The sequence below is a fragment of the Melozone crissalis genome, unplaced genomic scaffold (genome assembly GCF_028551555.1).
Source record: "Melozone crissalis strain CALT ecotype California unplaced genomic scaffold, PUWL_Pcris_2 ptg000002l_1, whole genome shotgun sequence".
Lineage (NCBI taxonomy): Eukaryota > Metazoa > Chordata > Aves > Passeriformes > Passerellidae > Melozone > Melozone crissalis.
In genome coordinates, this window is record NW_026535780.1 from 23,247,605 (window position 1) to 23,268,235 (window position 20,631).

Genomic DNA, 20,631 nt, shown 5'->3' on the forward strand with positions numbered 1-20,631 from the left:
AAAGAAGATTTATTTACCATTAACAAGATCTGCCTTCAGAATAGTAAGAAATAGCCACTTTGTAACAGGGAAATTCTAGATGTTCTTTTGAAAATGCAAATGAGTAGCAACAGCCTCTGCTGCTGGATAAAAACCCAAGTAATTTATTCAGAAGCTGTTTGTTGCACTAAGCTCTATTCTGCAACACAAGCAAGTGAGAAAAGGTAGAAGAATTAGAATAATAGAGGGGAGCAGAGAACTTAACAGACAAGGAACAACTGTGTGTACATGTACAGGAATGAGGAGAAAAAAGGCAAGGAGGGCTCCTTTTAACTATTTTACAGTTATGCTACAATCAAAGTAATTTTACAGTCAGCTTTAGTTTGGTGAGTACCCTCTGGCTGCTTTTGCCTGCTGCAGAATAAGGCAAACAAGCTGGAATTGTAGAAAGGTAAAGACAATTTAAAGCTGACAGTACCTCTGCAAATAATTAGAGATATTAGATGGTAAAACTCCCCTAGGATTTTTATCCTCCCAACTCTACAAAATTGTAAACATAACAAAAGTACAAGGCAAGCTATATTAAGACTGAGCTGCCCTGATTTAGTACATGAGAAATTTGCTGTGTGTTTGTGTAGTATAGAAAAGTCCATTGTCTCCATGAGTGACACAGATCCACGGTGTCTGGAGGTGAAATTTTTTTCAGATAAAGAACGTATGTAGGTCAACTAACTAAATAAATAATGAAGAAATCTAGCTTCCCATTGTAAAATCAGTAGAACCAAACCTTGGATTAGAAACACTGTTCTGCATTATCAAGCAAAATTAGTTTGGCAGTTCTTATGTGTTACTGGTAAATGGCTCTTATGGTACCATACCCATGGCTTTCCCTGTGGTGCTGGAGCAGAGTGATTCCATTCCCTTGATTTGGTCTGGGACATGATGCTGAGAGGTTCCCAAACATCTGCCCTGTGCAGAGAGCTGTCAAACCTGCAAACTTGTTAAATTTGGATGTAAAAAGAAACTTTACACCTACATGTTGGCTTTGCATCCCAAATTTTGTGTTATAGTAACTTTGTTACATGTTTTTTTTTTTAATATGTTGTTACATGTTTTTAAAATGATTGGATAATAACAGGGTGGGTACTTGCCATCTAGGATTTCTGTGCAGTCTGTGGAGAAAGAATCAGTTCAAATCTGCTTGCCAAAAGTGGGTGGAGTGGTTTTCTAAGTGCACTCACTCCTCTCCATCTTCACCTCTGTTATTAATTCTACAAAGGACGCTGGACAATTAACTTTATGTCCCCAGCCTTAGTTGTTAGGAGAGCTGTGTGCCATTGTTGGTGGCCTTCTAGCCCCAAGTGTTCACATGCATGTAACATGGGAGCAGTCAGAGCTTTGCCACCTTGCTGCAGCCTCACTCAGCACCGAGCCTGTCCCTTTGTTTTTCTCACCTGCCCAAACTCCAGAATGTGCTTAGCCTGGCTGTGCTCTGACTGCTCCTCCAGCCACTGTCGTGTAGGCACAGCTGGATGGGGCAAGTGTGGGGAAACCATAAGGCAAAATGTCAAAACATACCAAAAGAAACTTAGGCAAAGTTAGTGTTTAGAAGTAGGAAGGCAATTGTTCTTGCTAGTTTTCATAAGTGCTTGCAAAGTATTTCCTAAGTACTGGTGAGAATGACTGGGTTTGGACTTGGTCTAATACTTACTCAATTTTCAAACACATTATAATACATATTTAGGAATGCTTTCAAAACATTTATGAAGTGACTTAGTTGTATTGTACTGAAGGACTGCTGAGCTTTTATAGATTGCTGTGGTAGTGGACACTTTGGTCAATTGCTTGCTGTGTTCTTTGTTACAATTTTAACAATTATACATATGCTGCTCCAATCTCTTTCATTTTTTTGTTTAGCTGTGCTTAGTTTGTTAGTTCTCTATAGTATAAACAAATTCTTTGAGGTTAGGTACAAAAAAACCATACAACATCATTGTATGTTTTTTACAATGTCAACCTCTTAACTTTTATATAAAATGTGACTAGCTTATTAATATCCACTTTAGTTTTTAGATATTTTGAGTTTTAAAGGGTTGATGTTTTTTTCTGAGTTTATCTTTAAATAAACATAGTTGCACTTTTGTTGGTATTTGCATTTTGATTTTATCAAAGAATATTTAATTGCTCTTATTTTTCAGAAGTATCGGAGTGTGTCAGTGGGGGCTGAAGAATATATTTATGAACAAACAAGGTATGGCATAAGCTTTGCAGTGGGCTGACTGGCATCAGGCAGGAATGTATTGAGGAGTAGCTGCCTGTGTCCACTTCCCACCCTTCCTTTCTTCCCCCTGGGGTATCTGCAAGGCTCCCTTGATGCTGCCAAGCATTATTCCCTTTTTCTCCCATTCATGTTAACTCTTAGATCTGGACAGTTTATATCTTCATCTGTTGCCTTCCCTCAGCATTCTTTTAAACTCATAATCCCTCTGAAGCCCTCCCACCCAAGATATGCAAATGAAAACTGTTGAGAGGTTCCCCAGGTAAAGGAGTATAGCTTTGACAACCAGGTCATGAAAAATCTTTTCAGGATTGCAGAATGCACAAGTCAAATGTCCAGAACAGTTGAAAAGCTTCAAGAAAAAGCTTCAAAAATTAAAGTTTGAAAAGAATACTGTTCTGCCTAAGCACAGAAGAATGTGCATGTAGCATGGGCAAACACTGCAGAATCCCTTTATCTAGGAAAGACTGCAGTCACTAAAGATTTTAAACCGATGCTTTATTTCATACTTATGAAGGGTTCTGTTTATATCTGAGAGATTACTCTCACTTTAGAGTCAGGAACTGCCTATGTAGTTTTTGTGGATTAGGCATATGGCTCTGACTGTGGTGAAGGCTCCTTACAGCTTGATATTTTTCCTGAGGAATGTTAAAACAATCATTAACTGCAGTGAGCTCAGAACTGAATCATTATATAGTCAGAAGATATGAAACTGATATTTAGCAAAGGCTGCTCACTTACTACACTGAACATTTGTAAAATTGACTCCTGAAGCATTGGTATTGTTAACAAATCTCACACATTTATGTCTTTCATGCTATGGCCCAGGTTACATTAAGAATGAAACCTCTGAATGCACATTAAGAAAACTCCCAGGAAAGATGTATTTAGTTTACCTGGAAGTGGAAGGCTCAGAAATGAGAATTTCAGATTGAAAAAAGAAGTGGTGAATATGCAAGTAATTGGAATCTTGCTAGAAGATCTTTTAGTGACTACAGAGGGGTTTAGTTGAGACTCATGGTAAGGTTCATTACAGTATTACAATAATTGAGTGACTGCAATAAGTTTTAAGAGTGAGAGTAATCCTCCTGCTATAGGGCATGCTTTGCTTGCCAACTGAAAACAAGAAGAAAATTCTGAAATGGCACTACACAGAGGCTCCAAAACTGGCCAAGTGCAATGTGTCTGGGATTTATGTTTTTTGACTGAAACATACAGAATGCCAAGGAACAGAAGACCAGCCTGTGGCAGACTGCAGGCAGTTCTGTTAAGACATTGTGTGTGTGTCTGACTTTGATCATTCTAAGCCCTTCTCAGCACACATCACTGTTAGTTCTTTTGTCTGGTGTGAGGTTTTGAGGCACATCTCCCAGGACACTCACTGTGCTTTGATGTGTGTCATTAAGGGGTCTTGAGCACAAAATCTGCAGTCCTTACATGTGATGCTAAATCAAGGCTGTGCCCCTATCTCTCGTGGGTGGTCCATCTATAGGACAAGTGGTGCAGCAGGAGGGATGCTGGTTCTGCAGCACTGCTGGTGTAGCTCTTCCAGTCCACTCAGATGGGTCCACACTTGCCAGTGTTGGCAGTGCCTCTGTTCCCTTGCACAGAGGACAGGGGCAGTGCCTTCCTGCTGCATGGAAGAGCCTTCATGGTGGCCCCAGCTGCCCTGTGTGGAAGCACCAGTGCTGCCATCGATGGGTTGGATAGGTATAGATGAGTGTTTGCTTATTACCTTAGTTTTGCTTTGACTTGTAACTTTTAAGCAACTAGAAAAATGGCTGGACTTCAATTTATAAGCTAAGAAGGACTTATAAGTTGTCTTCATTTGATTGAATGATTGCAACTAAACTGAATAATTGATACTAAGCTGTCTGAACCTCCTTTTGGATGGAAAGACTGGGTCTGTTGGGTTTTTTCTACCTTCTCTTCAAGTGGGGATTTAAATGTAATTATTAGTTACGTGTTTTGTTGTGGGTTTTTTTCCTGTTGGATAGTTAAAATATCTTTTGTTTTCCCTTTATTTCTATATCGCTATGGCAGCGATGATCATCACTATGATGATCTAGAGTATTTGCTTGAATTAGAAAGTTAGGGATACACTGTTGTTTTGGACCAACATATTCCTCCTTTTGGTCCTGCTCTGGCACTGCTTAAATACTTTTCTGAATTAGAACCTTTGTGAAAATGCTTCCACTGTATCTCTAGTTCATGAGTACTTTGTATTAAGGTTCCTATGCAGTTTGAAAAAATTTTTTTTACAAGATCAGCATTATTTTAATGTAAGAGAATGTGAGGAGCTGCAGGCATCGTTTTTATTGGATTATTGTTCAAGCCCATTATTGGAGGTTGTGGCTGAAGAGGCTCAGTGAGAATTGTTTCCAAATAACAGTTCACTAGTTCATGGAGCCTTAACTTTTCATGGTTTGAGAAGTGCTTTGAAGTTCGAAAGTTCTTCTATGAAGGAGGGTCTTTTTAAAATCTAAAATTTCAACACAAGAGCTGTTTTTTGCCTGACATTTTTCTAAAGGGAGGTTACTTGATTGAAGATAAAGTTAAATGTAGGCATTTCATTCAGTGTGACTAATTTTGAAAAGAAAGCTTATAAAAACCTTGATTTGCTGTCTTTAAACAAATGAACTTACTGTCCATTCTCTTTGTATTCCTTCTTTGAACTGTGCTGAAAGTAGCAGTTGGACTTTCCATTCTTTCATGTTCATCTTTTGCAATATCTTTCATTTTATTCTGGTTGGGTTTTAAAAAAAGCTATTTATTTATTTATTTATTTATTTCTCTTTCTGCAACTTTCTTCTAAGTTTAAATGTCTGTGGAGTTGATGATTTTCTGCAAATCATACTGAATCCCCTCTTGGTAATGGACACTGTCAGTGTGAGGTACACAGTCTCATAATTCATAATGGTTCCTTTCAGAGATAGTACCTTTGATCCAAGAAACTTACAGTCCAGATAGTTTTACGCTTGATTGCGGGATCTGATGAAGTCAAAAAAAAGAAAATTGCAATTTTAAATTGCTATGTCACAGTTGCCTGGAATTTTGTTATTAGCTTCTTATGCCTTATTCAATGCAATAATTACATAATAAAAAAGGAGAAAGTGATATGGATTTTGTGGGTGTTTCTCTCTTTTCAGCAGCACTTTTCAATACACACTAGAAGCTACCAAGTCTCTGCGTCAGAAGCAAGGGGAAGGGCCCATGACCTACTTGAACAAAGGACAGTTCTACGCCATCACCCTGAGCGAGACGGGTGACAACAAATGCTTCCGGCATCCCATCAGCAAAGTCAGGGTATGGACCCATTTCTTTCCTAGATGGAAATGTAGCTCTGCAGATAGATGTGGTTGTGGTTGATTGGCTTTTAATTTAATTTTTTTTGGCGGGGGGAGGAAGGACAGAGATAACACCTTATTGATGGTAACAAATGTTTTGATGTCCAGTTTTTTCAGTGTGTGATCTTATGAGTTAATGATAGCCTCGGTTTATGGTTTGGCAGAATGGTGGTTACACAGACACTACACTTAACACTGGTGAACTTATTGCTATGAATAAAGCAAAGAAGTCCAAGATCTGCCACATGTACTTTGTGTAGTCCATCTTTACTTACTGGTGCACTTCATCAGCTGCTTTCCAGTGCATTTCAGAGAAAACATGAAGAGTTGAATCCATCCTTTGTGACATAAATTTTAAATAATTTTCATTGTCTCTAAGTGTGAGCTTTCACTTGACATTCACACAGAAATGTAACAAAATAAATTATTTGCATCTTAGATTCTATGCATAGAACTGTAGCTTGTGTATTCAGCAACATCTACCTGGTAAACGAACCTCCTCATTTCCTTGGTAATGCTTTTGAGTTGATGAATCCTAACCCAGTAACTTTGGAATGAACAATGAGCCCTGTAAATTTTACCTTGAAGCTGTCAGGGCTGCAAATGTATGAGGCCACAAAAATGTTTACATCCAAATACATGAAGTTCTCTAAAAATGTTGTGACTTTAGTTAAAGGAAGCAATGAAAGTCAATGTGAGCAGTGAAGCAAACAACAACCTATATGTTTCTATCATACATGAAGTTTAGAGAGACTCTTCCTAAACAGAGGCAATGATTTGGAAACCTGAATTAGCAGTTAATTTTTAGCCTGGTTTCCCTGGGACAGGAGGCTGTTGGCTGAATCCGATGTAAGACTGCTCTGTTGCTGTACAATCTCTTTCGCTGCCACCCATTCCTTCCCATTTTGTGGTTCCAGCTCTAGCACTTCTAGAGCTGAAACAGGAGTCAGGAGGTCACTGCTCTGACTGAAAACCAGCCCTCATATACCTGGTTCAGTGCACTGCCACACGAGTTTTGAAGCTGTGGCAGCAGAAGGGTGGAAATTATAAAGGAGAGGTGAGATCGCATCCTTCTGGAGGATGTAGTTGACAGAAGATTGTGAAACTGTGCAGCTTTCACAATCATGTTCTGTTTGCCAGGGCTCTACTCAAGTGACTGTTGAATTTATTGCCAATTCCATCCAAAGCTAACAGAGGGGCAAGAGGTTTTGAAGGTATTAAACCTCTACAAGTTCCCTGTAAGTGGTTCATAAAAACATTAGTGCTGTCCTTGGTGGAAAAGCCAGTCTGCATGGCCAGTTCTGGTTAGCAGTCAGCTGGCCAGCCACACACACCTGGTGCCCAGCCAGTATATACAGGCATAACCCAGGACTCCTCCATGGTGTGTACTGCCTCGTGCCACGGAGACAAAGAGGTGGTGATGGTGGTCACCTTTTATAGGTGGAATGCAGAAGGTCACAGAGTGCATGAAGGATTGTGATGGTGGTTTGTGGAGGGACACAGATGATGAATCAATTGTAATCTACCTCCTTGGCTTATAAAGCAGCTTAATAGTGATTTTTTTGTGCCTACTGTCTCAGGATGAAAATGAACATTCAGAAGTGAAGTTTTTTTTCTCTGGTTTATTTTCACTTAATTTTAATTGGTATGATCATTCTTCCATTGTTCTGTGTTGTTTCGCTTGCCTACAGCAGGGCTTATTCAAAAAGCCTGTATTGCTTGTGTAAAATTTTGCATAAAAATTCAATCTGTTTCCTTTAAATGACAGTTTAAAAAAGTGAATTCAGAATGTGAATTGAAAACCTCAGCAAAGTTCAGTTACACTGAATTTGTCATTAAACACATATGTACAAGAGTCCTGCTCCCAAAAATGGTATTTGTGTACACTAAATTGAAAATATCTTGCCTTTAGCCAGTGAAGGTGACTTTTTAAAACTATGAATATGCTTAATTTTTATTTGGACTATCAAGAACATAATCCTGGGCCTTGCATTATTTTACAACTACATTTCTTTTGTCCTGAGTTTTTAAGTGCACTGTAGTGCTGGACTGATTAAAACCCAGTCTTCTTCATCAAAGTACATGAGAGTGGCTAGATCAGAATTAGAGGCATGTGGAGATTTTAATTTTTGTGTTCCTGACTATTAATTATTTTAACTAATGTGGCTCTGGTATTGTTTTTCATAGAGTGTGGTCATGGTTGTTTTCAGTGAGGATAAAAACAGAGATGAACAGCTGAAATATTGGAAGTACTGGCATTCCCGGCAGCACACAGCTAAACAGAGAGTCCTTGACATTGGTGAGTGTAACAACATCTCCAGATGTTTCAGGGAAGATTTCAGATATGGAAAGCTCTGGTGCCTTGCACAGGAATATGGTGGAATATATTGGCAATGACTTCTTGGCTTGAACCAGAGTTTTTAGCAATGGCTCATTGCTGATAGGACTGTGGGGTCTATGGAGCTGGGTAGACACCATGCAGAAAGAATGGTTCTCAGTATTTACACAGAGGAGCTTCCCCTTGCATGTGTATTTAGTGGTGTACCTCTATCTGGGAAATCAAGGTCTGCACCTCCTCAGGTGTGGCAGAGTATCTGTTCCCTTTATTTTTTCAAAGGGTGATCCAGTCTTTGATCCAGCAACAGTTATGTTAGCCAATTGATGTGGAATTGCAGCCTGAGAGTGCAGATGTCATCATTGTGGTGTCTGCAAAGGAGTGTGCAGGATTCCTCCACCCCTGGAGTGAGTCAGTGTCAGCAGTGAGGGAGAGGCGAGCTCTGGTGTGCTATCCCGAGAGACCTGTTTATCGTTCATCCCATCTAAAGTATCTACTAGCCCATTTGAGCCTCAGCTGTCCTATCTGCATGCTCGGGAGGTTTTAGCAGAGGAAGAACACGTACTTGCTGCCAAGGAGCCTGAAGTTGAAGTCAGTGGCAGTGTCTAGACATCAAGCGTTTCTCCCCTCCCACGTGCAGTTTACACATGCACCCATCTGCACGGATTCCAGTCAAAGGAGTCGGCAAGACCAAAGCAGGCAAAGTCTATCTTGTTTTGACCGCCTGAGGGAACCAAACCATTGAATGGCAGGAATGAGAAGGGGCAGAGAGGGGGGCTAAACCAAAGTAGGGTTACTTGTAGAGAACATTCTGACACTTCAGGGGACGATTGAACTGGGTGATCAGGGAATCTGTCCCCAAGCGGTCCTAATCACTGTGCTGCCTGTAGATTTTCAAATGCTGTAGTTTCTACTGAGGCCTGGTGTTATTTAAGGTCAAGTGTATTTTCTCCAAGCAGCTCTTCCAGAGTATCCTCACTGCCTCTTGTCTTTTCATCATTTTTCTGGCTGAACTGTTTCATGAACTTCATTCTTTTCTCCCTTGCCCCCATTTTCTTGTCCATTGGGGTACCTAACTCAATAAAACCACCACCCCAGAACAAATTACTTTTATCATGACACCTTAAAAGAAGAAATAGGCCACTTCACAGCTCTTTCTGAAGACTGCCTGGTTTTTTTTGTGCTAGTCCATACAAGCTCGTGGTAGTAGTGCTCACACCTTTGAAAAGTATGTGCTGAGCAGCTCGCTCCACTGTAGTGCCAGCACGCTCTGACTCCACTGCAGTTGTGGTGTCCTGGCACATTTCAGTTGCCTTACCCCAACAAGTTAACTTACGATACATATTCTGAAAAATAGTGCTCTGCAAAATAAGTGCTGTGCATGAGCTGTATGTTTACCTGTGTTAAAGTGAATGTCTTTTAATTTTTCATTAGTTTGAGGTGAAATAGCCCTGCTCTGACTTTTGAGGCACTTGTGAATACTGAGGTGCATATTCTTTATTTGCGCTGCAAACACAAGCAAGGCACAATGTAGTAAGACTTACTGATATAGCCCTTCTTGTCAGATATAAGAGCTGTAAGAGCATGGTTCACCTCAGTTTTCAGCAAAAAAGAGACCTAAATGTTGCTCGGTAGTGTTTTCTTGAGAACAACTGAAATATAGCCTTACCTCTTACAAGTATGGTGTTTCTGAAGTACATTTCATTTTCTTTGGCACGGTTAATTGGCTTGTTAGGCCAGAGTGGCTCCCAAGTATCAAAACTGCATTTAGCAAAATCTTCTAGTTTTACCATCAAATTATCTAACTGAATAACGTAATCCAAATTTGAAGCTGGCCCTGCTTGAACCAGATAGCCTCCAGGGGTCCCTTCGATGCAAAAATTATTTTGAATGACTCTATGAAGATTTCTCTTTACGTTAAAAATTCAGATCCCTGAAGGGATCCTCTCAATACTTTGAGTTAATGTCCAGGCCCTGTATAAAAAGAAAATTAAGTGTCCAAAACTCCGCATCACCTCTTCCATAGATGTTACTCTTAATTTGATGTGTGTAGAATCTGTGAATCCTTTCTAATTGTTTATGAATGCACTTTTAATCTAGACCATGATCCTTAGCAGGCAGAGGATCAAATTGATTTGGGATGCTCCAGTTCCAGCTGTTCAGATCTCAGATGGACACGGGGACTATGCTTGTGCAGCTTTCCATTGTGGAAGGGATCTGTCTGTCTGCTTTCTGCCCTGCAGTTATATTCTGGACATCAGAGGGAATAGTGACTGGCTCCTTCACTCCAGACAAACAGGGGTCACTGCTTTAATTTGTTTTGTGTGCTGGCTGGTGCACCTCCTAGGAGGAAGGATGCTTCAGTGGATTAGGTGCAGTGACAAGTCTGAAGATGTGTTGATATTAATAAAGACAAACATGTACTTACATGTATTCAAGTCCTTAGTGCTTGAGGAATAAACCTGAGGGCTTGACACTTATTAAGCAAGAAGGTAAGATATTTTCCAAAATTTAGACTATGTACTGTAATGGATTTTTCTGAAGAAGGAGTAAGGTGCATGTTTGCTTTTTGTAGGAGGAATAAAGTGGGCAGGGGGAAAACAGCTTTATTTTCATAGTGCTGTGACACTGGATCACTAACTTTTTCTTTTAAAATAATTGTAATGTAAAGAATACAATACTTAATTGCAGTGAATATTGATTATTCAGAATAAGTACAATAATATGACATACTAGAACAGGTTCAAATATGAAGTGTGGGTGTGGAAGCTTTGTGCTCCATAGAAACTTGCCCTTGTTTTTTTCAGGATAGTTTGTATTATTTATGTGCACAATACAAAAGTATGCAATGACATGTAATGCATGATTAATGTTTAACATTAAAAATTTGCCATTGTTTTATATGCAATTTATGTAACAAAAGAGGAAATAACTCCTGTGCAACCATTTTTTGCTTATTGAACACGCTGATTTTCTCTTTCTGGTAACTCACAGCAGGAGAAGTGGAAAAGTTGTAGTCACTCTAACAGCTTTCAAATATTCTGAAGTGTAAACAGTTTCTTAATCAACTGAGGATCGTTCTTTAATTGGATGTAAATTGAGGGGAATAGGATGCACTTCTGCTTTTTGACAGTGTCACAAATCCATGAGATTTGTGTATAGCAATTAAAGGACAGGCATGTGTTGAGAGAAAGGAAGGGTTGGTGGGTTGTGAGGTTCTGACAGCCTTTTAAGACAAGAAAACAGGTGTCTTTACAAGACATCTTGTTCATGTCTTTCCAAAGAGCACCTACACAGCACGCCCATATGCAGCAGTCAGTTGCACGAGGCACTTTCTGGTGAATCATAAATTTAAGAGGTGGGCGGATGTGTGCACATGCATATTAAACTACTTATGTGTCTTCTAATTCCTCTCATTTGCATCCCTACACTGAATTTCGAGAGTGAAGCCAATGACTTCAGTTAAAAGGGAGATCTGAGTACAAGGTGGGAATGAAAAGCCTGCCTGCCCTCTCAAACACTTTGCTAATTTGCTACATCACCAAATATCTTGTGCTGTTCTTATGGTCTAAAGTGGTTTTTTTTACTGTATCTAAAATCATTAATGGATCCCAGGAACACAATTTTATTTGCCCAGTGAGATGCCAGCATTCTTGTGTTTCAAATGAGAGAAAAGTATACTGGTTGCCAGTTTCAAACATGAAGTAATTATTCTTGTAGCAATGTTTTTTGTTATAAATTATTTTAAAACAGTTATTATCTAGAAATTATATTTTAGAGATCAACAGTTTAGGCAAAGGGAGTGAATATTGGAATCATTTGTGTGTCCCACAAAATACAAAAACGCCCTCTTTCTATAACTGATTACAAAGCTAAGAATCAGCATGCCTCTGAAGCACGGATTTGGGCAAACTTTAGATCAGGAGTGTAATCTCAGCCCTCTGGCACTGAGTCCAATTACAGCCCTCGAGGAATTCTTAGGAAATGTTTGTCCCAAGGAGAGTTATTCCATTAGTGTGAACGATCTGGAAGTTCCTTTAATTAAGCAGCTATTACCTGGTATCTCTCTTGATCTGTCATCAAAAAGAATAAAAGGTGTTAAACTGTCCAGCAAAGTGAGAGAAAAGCAGTGCTTGTTCTTTTTTTCAATTATAAAGAGGACTTGGGAGTCGTCTGTTTTATATAGTTTTCCAGCCTTACTGTTTTGGGAGAGGATTAGTAAACTTTGAAATCTTCCTCCCTTTTGCTTTTCATTCCTTCCAAAATGCTAGTTTATTGATGATAATAATAACAACACGTGGGGAAGAAGTGAGAAGAAGGTGCAGATATTGTAGTCAGACAAATAATTTTTTTTTTCTTCGTTTACTGTTTTAGTGATGCACATACTTTGGAAAAAGGATCTTTGTGGTTTTGGTTCTTTGTGGGGGATTTGTGATGGTTTGGAGTTTTGTGGGTTTTTTAATTTTGTTTTTAATAATATATAAATATTAATCCAGCATCCAGCGCAAAAGTTGGAATGCACACTGATGATTTCCTCCAGTCATAGCTCTTAGACTTTTAGAAAGCTTCTTTAGGATTTACCATGTGTTTTCTTAATATCAAGGTTTGAACACTCCCTTAAAATGCTTCAATAGTTTTCAGTTAATTTTCCAGTTTTGGCCGTTCCTTGGCCAAGCTAATGAATGCAATGACTCATTGCCAGTAGAGTCACACTCCTTTTTGAGAGCCAACAATATTTTGCAAGAACATTAGCTAGTGATATACTATGCTTAAGACTCAGGTTGCATTATATTACCTCTTTGTAATAAAGGTTATTCATAATTAATCATAAACAATACAAGAGGTGGTTTTGATGCACTAGACAACCCAGCTTAAGAAGCAAAGAAGCACTATGAGTTGTAAAACAGTTCAGGTTTTTTCATGACTCTTGTTTTTTCTTTCAGCTGATTACAAGGAGAGTTTTAATACCATTGGGAATATTGAAGAAATTGCATTCAATGCTGTGTCCTTTACTTGGGATGTCAATGAGGAGGCAAAGGTGAGGAAAAGCCGTGCAGACGGCATCCATTTATAAGTACCACCCACCGTTAGGCACTGTTCCACTTCCCTCCTTTCTGAGAAATAAGAGGGCTTGTTGGTAGGTCCCAGCCTGAGAAACAGTAAAAGACTTTTTTCCTATTTGCAAAGCCTGGTATAAGACACAAGCTGTCTCTTTTCTTTCTCCAAATTGTCAACTAACTTTCTACTCTCTCAGCATCTCCAATAATCCGTATTCTGTAAGTTAGACTATGCCTTCCCTTGTGTTGGTGCCATTTATTTTATATTGTTACGCAGACCATCTTTGCAGTTTGGAATGAATGTATTTTTGAGGACTGAGACGTTTTTCTGTTTGGTTTTTTTTTCTTTTCTTTTCCCTTTTTTAATGGTCAGGTACCCTCAGGCATGGGGTTTTCATTCAGGAATGTGACTCTTAAGTGGACCTATAAACCAGGACATCAGAACACCTTAACTAGTTTCTTACAGATAAGGTTGTACAAAGGCTCTTAGAGTGCTTCAACTGCATAGACTAGTGTGGGAGAAATGAAAAACTGCCGGTAATTATAGGAAGAAGTTGGCCCCCGGAAAGCAAACAACAAGGGAAATAGGCTGTGTAAAATGAGTGAGGGTAATGCAGTACTCTTGGGGATGTAGTTAATAAACAGCAAACACTGAGCTCGGCAAACTCCTGATAGCGTTTTCATGTTGAACACAAAATGTCCAGGGCATAAGTAGAGCTGTGAATCTTTCAAATACAAAGACCTCTTCATGCACAATTGCCCACTGCATTTCCAGCAGCATTAGAGAGGTTGCATCCTCAGAGTGAGTCCTCTGAGAACTTTACTGAACACTGAGTGGTAGCATTAACGCCCACTGTCCTGACTCCTGACTGAAAGTACTGACTGTTTATAGTAACAGGGATTTAATCTCTGATGCGCATCTTAAAAGGAAAGACAATAGTTCTGAAAATCACCCAGCTCTTTCAAAAGCAGGCGTTGATAAACAGAGTTGTACTTGGCCCACTTGCTAATGGTGCTGTATTTACTCATGTAGTGATTACATTTTCAACGGCCCAGATATTTCCCTATTATGTGTTTCCATTTCAAAATACAGTAGGTTGTCCTCTGCAGTCACAACAGGCGACTGGTGTGTGTGTGTGTGATCACTGTGCAAGCAAACACCGATTTGGGATCTCCAACGCATCAGTCCTCCTCGAGGACCTTTGCAGAAGCACTACCAGGGCTAGAACCTGGCAGTCTTGTCCCCGGGCTGGCAGATCTCTAAGACATTTGCATTTGCAGCTCCAAGCCAGACTTAGCAAGACACCCATGTTGATCTAGGAACAAGGAAGTCACATCCATTAATGTCAGGTATTAACCTCAGACGTTTTTTCCTAATCTCACACCATTCACCTGGCTCTTGCCTTGGGTGCCAGAACATTATAAACACAACTTTTGCAATGATCACTGGAAACAAAACAAGCTGAGATTTTCAAGTAAAGACTCCGTCTGGATTAAAAAAGTGCTAAGAGTGAAATTCAAGCTGCTTGTATTTCTGCAGGAAATAGTGATTAAAATGCAAATTGGCTTATGCATATTTATTTTGAGGTATTAAATATCTGATCTTTTAGGAGCTTGAACTGTAAATGTATTGATAAAAGAGGATTTATAACATGCTTTAGTGTTTGGCAATCAGATTGTACGTGAAAGCTTATCACCTTGTCTGCACTCCAGTGTTTCCCTCCCCACACACACACATGTATGTGTACATGCTTGCTCCTGTTGGGAAGTTTGATACAATAACTGCTTGCACTGGGTCTGGGGATTCCCATAGGATGTTGGAAAGCTGTGGGTGCTAAGGCACCTCACTGAAGGCTGTTTTTTCTCCAGCAATTACCTCATCCATGGGAGATGAAGAATAATTACAGACTCCCTTTTCCTAAGCTTTTTGAATTATGATCTTTCAACTGCCTCCATTGTTTCTGTTTGGTATTATTTTCTATTTTCACCACAATTTCAAGATTAAAACTTAACCCCCTCAGAGGCACAAAAGCCTTTCTTTTTTATCAAGTCAGATAAAAGTGGCACACAACGGTTCTTTTCAGGGCCTCTGAGTTGGGATATGATGAGGCACTCTACTGGCCCTGGAAGAAGCAAAGAAATACTTCTTGTTGAAAGTGCACTGGGGAGTGATGTGGAAAATCAAACATAACTAGTAGAAATCACCTAACCAAATAGAACTCCCTCTCCTGGGAAACTAAACCCCACATTTAGAAGAGCTATCTTGAGCAGCAGGTTTCTCACTTTCCTACTCCACCTGGATGGCAGCTAATTTAAAGCCATGGTTCTCCTCATTTGAAGTCAGACTTTTCCTCTCACACACAGACAGAGCAGGCCTTCCCCTCGCAGCCCTGCAGGATGAGGGTATAGGAGAATGGTGTGGCAGTCAGAATCTGCCAGCTACCAGTGAGCCTGCTAAGGGCTGGTAGGGCAGCATTTCATTCTGGGTCTTAGTGGGATAAACAGGAATGCAGAAGGTACAGGCAGAGGCCTCTCTGTGTTGCCCCAGTAATGCCAGTGGAACTGGGCTGTTGGCTCCAGTTCACCATGCTTGGTGTGTCATCTTCCAACTGCTGCTTGGCAGAACAAGAATCTTGTACAGTGCATGTCAAGAGGTGGAATTATCACACTGTTGCTTTCTGTGATCTAAGGAAACAGCACCGAAGTCAGGAGCACCACTCTGCTAGTGTTCTCTCCGCTGTGTCTGGTTGACAGCAGCAGTTCCCTTGCCTCTGGCAGAGGAGAGTTAGTCCTGGCACATCCTTACCCTTTTCTAGAACAGCATCCCTTTCTGCTGGGGCTCTTATCTAGAGGTCACTGTGGGGCTTGTGTCTCAGAGCAGGATCCAGGGAAATGAGGGGAAGGCTCTATAGCCATGTCAAGCTCAGTGCTTTCTTAAAACAAAAATATTGCTGTAAGGGAGCAGGGGTAGGAAGAGAAGAACAGTTTTGTACAATCCATCTTTGTTTCCCTCCCATATTTAATTCTGTTATAAATATGTAATGTTTATGGGTAAGGTGATTTGTTGTCTCCCTTTAGTTGAACCCAAATGCTATGTTTGGTATTTTTAAAGGAGTTATTTAAAAAAAGATGAAGAAACAAACAACAATTAACAACTGGCTGACATTTTAACTGTCTTTTGAAAGTGTCCTTATAATATGCTAGAAGCTATGTAGTTGCCTTGCTGTTGCCCTGTAGATGATTTTGCTGCAGCATCTGGCAAGGGGACAAAGTTCTAGTGGAGGCTCTTGAACAGAATCAGCTTCATTTCTGATAGACATTCATTTGTCTGCTTGCAGTGTTAGGGCTGACAGAAGTTAGTTTGTAAGAAAGATGGTTAAAGAGACAGAATTGTCTTGGTCAAAGGATAATATATTTGTCATAAACCATACCACCTCCTTGAGATATGACTTCTCTCTGGTAGGTGCTTGGAGCATTTAAATTGGCTGTGACAGTGTTACTTCTTGAAACAATTGCATATTTTTATGGAAAGTATTTTTTAGCCTAAAAATCAAAGATATTACTTCAGTGAGCAGTTGCTAACAAAATATGACACCTTAAAGAGACAAACAGTTTTCAGTGATATCAAGAGATCACAGATTTCTGCTAAGCACTGCAACTTGGACATGCAATAAACAGACATGTTTGTGGCTGTGTTATTCAGGCAGGTGCTGGCAGATGAGTGAGATGATTTCAGTGAGTGCAGAGTTGTGTGCTGAGCAGTTGTTGTGTATACTTGCGTGCAATAACTGCCCTGCTATATTTAACTGAAATGTAGATCTTTAATCCAAAGTATGCTGAAGCCTCTGGGAACCTTTCCAGTTATTTAATGAGTTTTGGCATGGCTCATACAGTAATAAGCTGTTTTCAAAGAGTGACTGATTTGCCAGATTAGGTTCTTGGATATTGTGGGCCAAAGTGAGCTCCAATTCCAGTGGGTACAATGGTAAAATCAAGTTTATAGAACAGCATTGTCTCTAGCAGTAATTTGTGTTGTGGCAATCCATATTTCTTAAACATTGTTAGTGATACTTAGGCCAGGCTTTGACTAGGATAAGATTTTTTTTTTCCTTAATCGTGACTTTCCTTTTCAAGTTACATCAATTTAATTGGGAAGGAAATTAATGTCTTCTCTACTCTAAAAATGTAGAGGTTGAAAGAAAAGATGCTTCATTTTGGGGAGTTAGTAGCAGAAATTATGTAGGATTAGACTTGGCAGCTACTTTAATAAACCATGTCTGTGTGTGCAAGTGTGCATATATATATATGAGTGTATATATAGATGTGAGACATGCACACACACACGTGTATATATTAGAGAAGAGTTAACCTGTGGTAGCGCATAATGTTGAAATTCAGTGTATACAAATAGCTTGGTAAGTATGCATCTGGGATTCAAAGCAAATGGCATTTTTATGTAGTTGCCGGGGTGTGGTGTGGGTTGAGGAAGCTTCAAAAGAGTAGTGTAAACATTTGCTGGAGACATTTGTATTGAAATAAAACAAAGGTCTTACCTTTGTGTGGGATTTATAAGGTAACGGCTGGTAGGAGAAACTATAAACCCACACTTTCTGTGTGTGTGAGGAATGATGGGATTGATGTTAGTCATTTGAGAGACGAGTCAGTTAACTCTTTGTTGTTAGGGTCTGGAGGGAGGAACCTTTTAAAGCAGACTTTTAAGAGACCCATCACCAGGGTTCTATGTATTGCCAGTACTCAGTAGAGAAATTGCTTTAAGTTTATAATTTTGTGCCTCCCTTCTGCCCTTGGCAGTTTCTGAGACAATGGGAGCCAGAAATGTAAATAGTAATAAAAGGCTTATATTAGAAGTTTCATAGCTGTAGACCTTTAGTGTATAAGCTGAGAGACCGCAGCAAGAGTCATGTTGGCTGAATTAAATGATAGAAAGGGAAATGCACTTCTGAGCCTTGCTTTCCCTTAAGGCAGCTTACTGTGTTTGTGTCTTGTACATCCCTAATTATGCTGCAGTATTTAACAAACAGTAATTCTTATAATAGCAGCTACACCGTGGAGGAGTAGTCCCCAAAAGACAGAGTGCTTTTTCTAGACGTGATCTATAACAAATAGAAGAGCTGTTGTTATCTTGGGCCACTTGTGAAACTTTCTCAGCACCAAATGTTTCTCTAAATTAGTATTTAATTGCTAATGGCATGCCTGAGCTGGAGACTAGATGGGTGGAACTCTGCCATTAATTGCTCTAATCTAAGATATGCTGACATTAAAAAAAAAGACATCACTATAATGACAATTATACAACATGTTCCAGATAGCAAAACATTGCTAAAATCCAGTTTGCACAGGAGAAAAAAGTTGTGTCTGAATTTGGGTACAATCATACTAACTTTTATTAATACAATTCTAAGACAAGTGTAGACAGGGATTAGGAGGGAGACAGTGATTTCTCTTCCTGCTACTGTAATTTCTACTTAACTCTACATTTTCTAACCATGTTAACTCTACTATGCAAAATACCACAGCAAAGGAGATCTTAAATCTGGATATCTTCTAAGAAAAGTGGAATAGCTCTCCATTTTGTGGCTGCCCATGGAGCTGTTTTGCCCCTTGTCTCATCAAGAGTGGGAGTGCATGCATTATGGACAGGAGCTGGAAAGAGGGGGAAGATGAGAGTTGCAAAGGGCAAAGCAGGATGTGTTTGGACAAATGGCTGAAATCAGTGCTGCTCAGAGCAGGTCACTGCTTTGGGAAGGTGGTTTCTGGTTAGACCAGGGGAGAGAGAAGGGGACTGTTCAGATGTTTCTTCAGGTCCTCTTCACCATAGTAGCCTGCTGCACTGGTGCAAATCTTCAGTCATGCAAAGAAGAAGCTCCCTAAAATAAAAACAGAAGTTATGCCCTCTTTCCTTTCACTCTATACACCCCTGTGTTTTCCAAATCCAAAGTCAGTGTGGTGCTTTACAGGAAAGCTAATAGAACATTGCATGGAGACAGTAAATTTCCCCACAATCAATGATCTGTGTTAATTCAAATCCATCTGTCTGTCTGTGAGGTGCAAATGATATGACAGAAAGTGTAGTACACTTCATGTGCATGAATGTACAGTCATTGCTCCTCAGAGAGATCCTGATGTATTACAGTGTCAGGACAAGATATTGAGTCTTACAGCATCTATCTATTATTCATGCTGAATAATCTGTTATTGCTGTGGGGAGACTCTTGAAAGCATAAAGTCTGTCTTCCCCAGCCGTTCCTACTCTGCTCTGTGATTGTGGAGGTAGTGGAAGAGATGACACAGTGTATGTAGTTGATTAAGGTGGGACAAGATCTTTTTTGCTTCTCAGCTGAGTGTGCAGCAAGGGTGGAAGAAGTACAAACTGCTAGATAGATGCAAAGCCTGCATGTCTTCTCACATTTGAATGTACATTTTGGAAAATCTGTGCAGAAGTATGGGCTAAAATATAGGGAGACCAGATTCTGTTTTATGCTAGGCTTCCTTCCACTACTGTGTGTTCACACACACTTTAAACCATTGCCCCGACACTATAAATTATTCTGAAGGCAAATGAAAATTCAGGCTGTTGTATTTCAGAGGGTATTCACTGTCTACACTTATCTTTGGGGCTGGAGGAGATCAACTTGTAATTTGAAACAGAAATAACACTATCAGCTTCAAAATCAGAGTTTCACCTAGGGCCTTTCCCTGCCTCACTCTTCTCTCGGCAGTTAAAGTTCAACTATTTCATTTGTAAATGCAGCTCTGCGATACAATCAGAAGCAGAGAGGAGGGGCCATTAGCTCAGTCAGGCAAACAAGCTGCTCTGGCTCCATCATAAAGACCCTGACTGTAATGTTAACTTCTGCCAGGAGGGTAAAGTATCCCCCACCAGCCCTGCTGGAGCCCTTCTTTATTTTCAGTTGTCTTTCTTAGGGATGTTGCATTCTTAGGGATGTTGCATTCTCCTTGCTCATGCTGTTGGTTTATCTTCCCTGTTTGTGGAATGGAGGGGGAGGGGGGAGGGATGTCCTTCATGTTCTTCCTTCAGGAATCCTCCTAGATCCCAGGGGTTTGCTGCCCTCTCCTCTGCCCTGTGAAGGGTGCATTAGGTCTCTTTGAGAGACCAGTTTGAGACCTCTTCTTTCCCGAGCCTCCTTATTCTTCTGGGGCAGGTTTCACATCCTCCTGGTTCAGAAGTATGTACTGCTGGTTTTCTCAGTTCTTTTCCTTGGTTCACACTTGGGGTTTTGTTTTGTTTGGTGTTTTGTTGTTGCTTTTTAAACTAAAGGCAAGTGAAAAGTAGGATCAAGTTAATACACAATTGCCCCAAATTATTATGTAACGCACATATTCCTCACTGGGCTGAAAATCAGATTTTTAATCTAGTTTCTTCTCTTGAGTTTTATGAATGCCATCCTGACTGAAAGCTATTGGTGGTATTTCAGTTTATAGTGTTTGCTTTACATCAGAATAGTCCTTGGAAGACTTTGGTGGTGGGAGAAGACTCCCAGGTCCTGTACAGATGACACATACCTTGTCCCATGGTGCTAACTGAGTTAATGAGAGGTAGATGATTAGTGGCTATTAAGTTGTAAGTTTTTGTTGTAGAAGGAGAGCAAGAGA

At 39.9% G+C, this 20,631-nt stretch overlaps 1 protein-coding gene across 1 annotated transcript in view; it reads left to right on the forward strand.

Moving 5' to 3' along the window:
• The window catches only part of GRHL2 (grainyhead like transcription factor 2), a 53,808-nt gene that overhangs the window by 10,764 nt on the left and 22,413 nt on the right, over positions 1–20,631 (forward strand). Inside the window, exons 5-8 of the mRNA XM_054274778.1 lie at positions 2,178–2,230; positions 5,407–5,563; positions 7,792–7,903; positions 12,883–12,977. Of these exons, the coding sequence (XP_054130753.1) occupies positions 2,178–2,230; positions 5,407–5,563; positions 7,792–7,903; positions 12,883–12,977 (417 nt within the window). The remainder of the gene's footprint in view (positions 1–2,177; positions 2,231–5,406; positions 5,564–7,791; positions 7,904–12,882; positions 12,978–20,631) is intronic.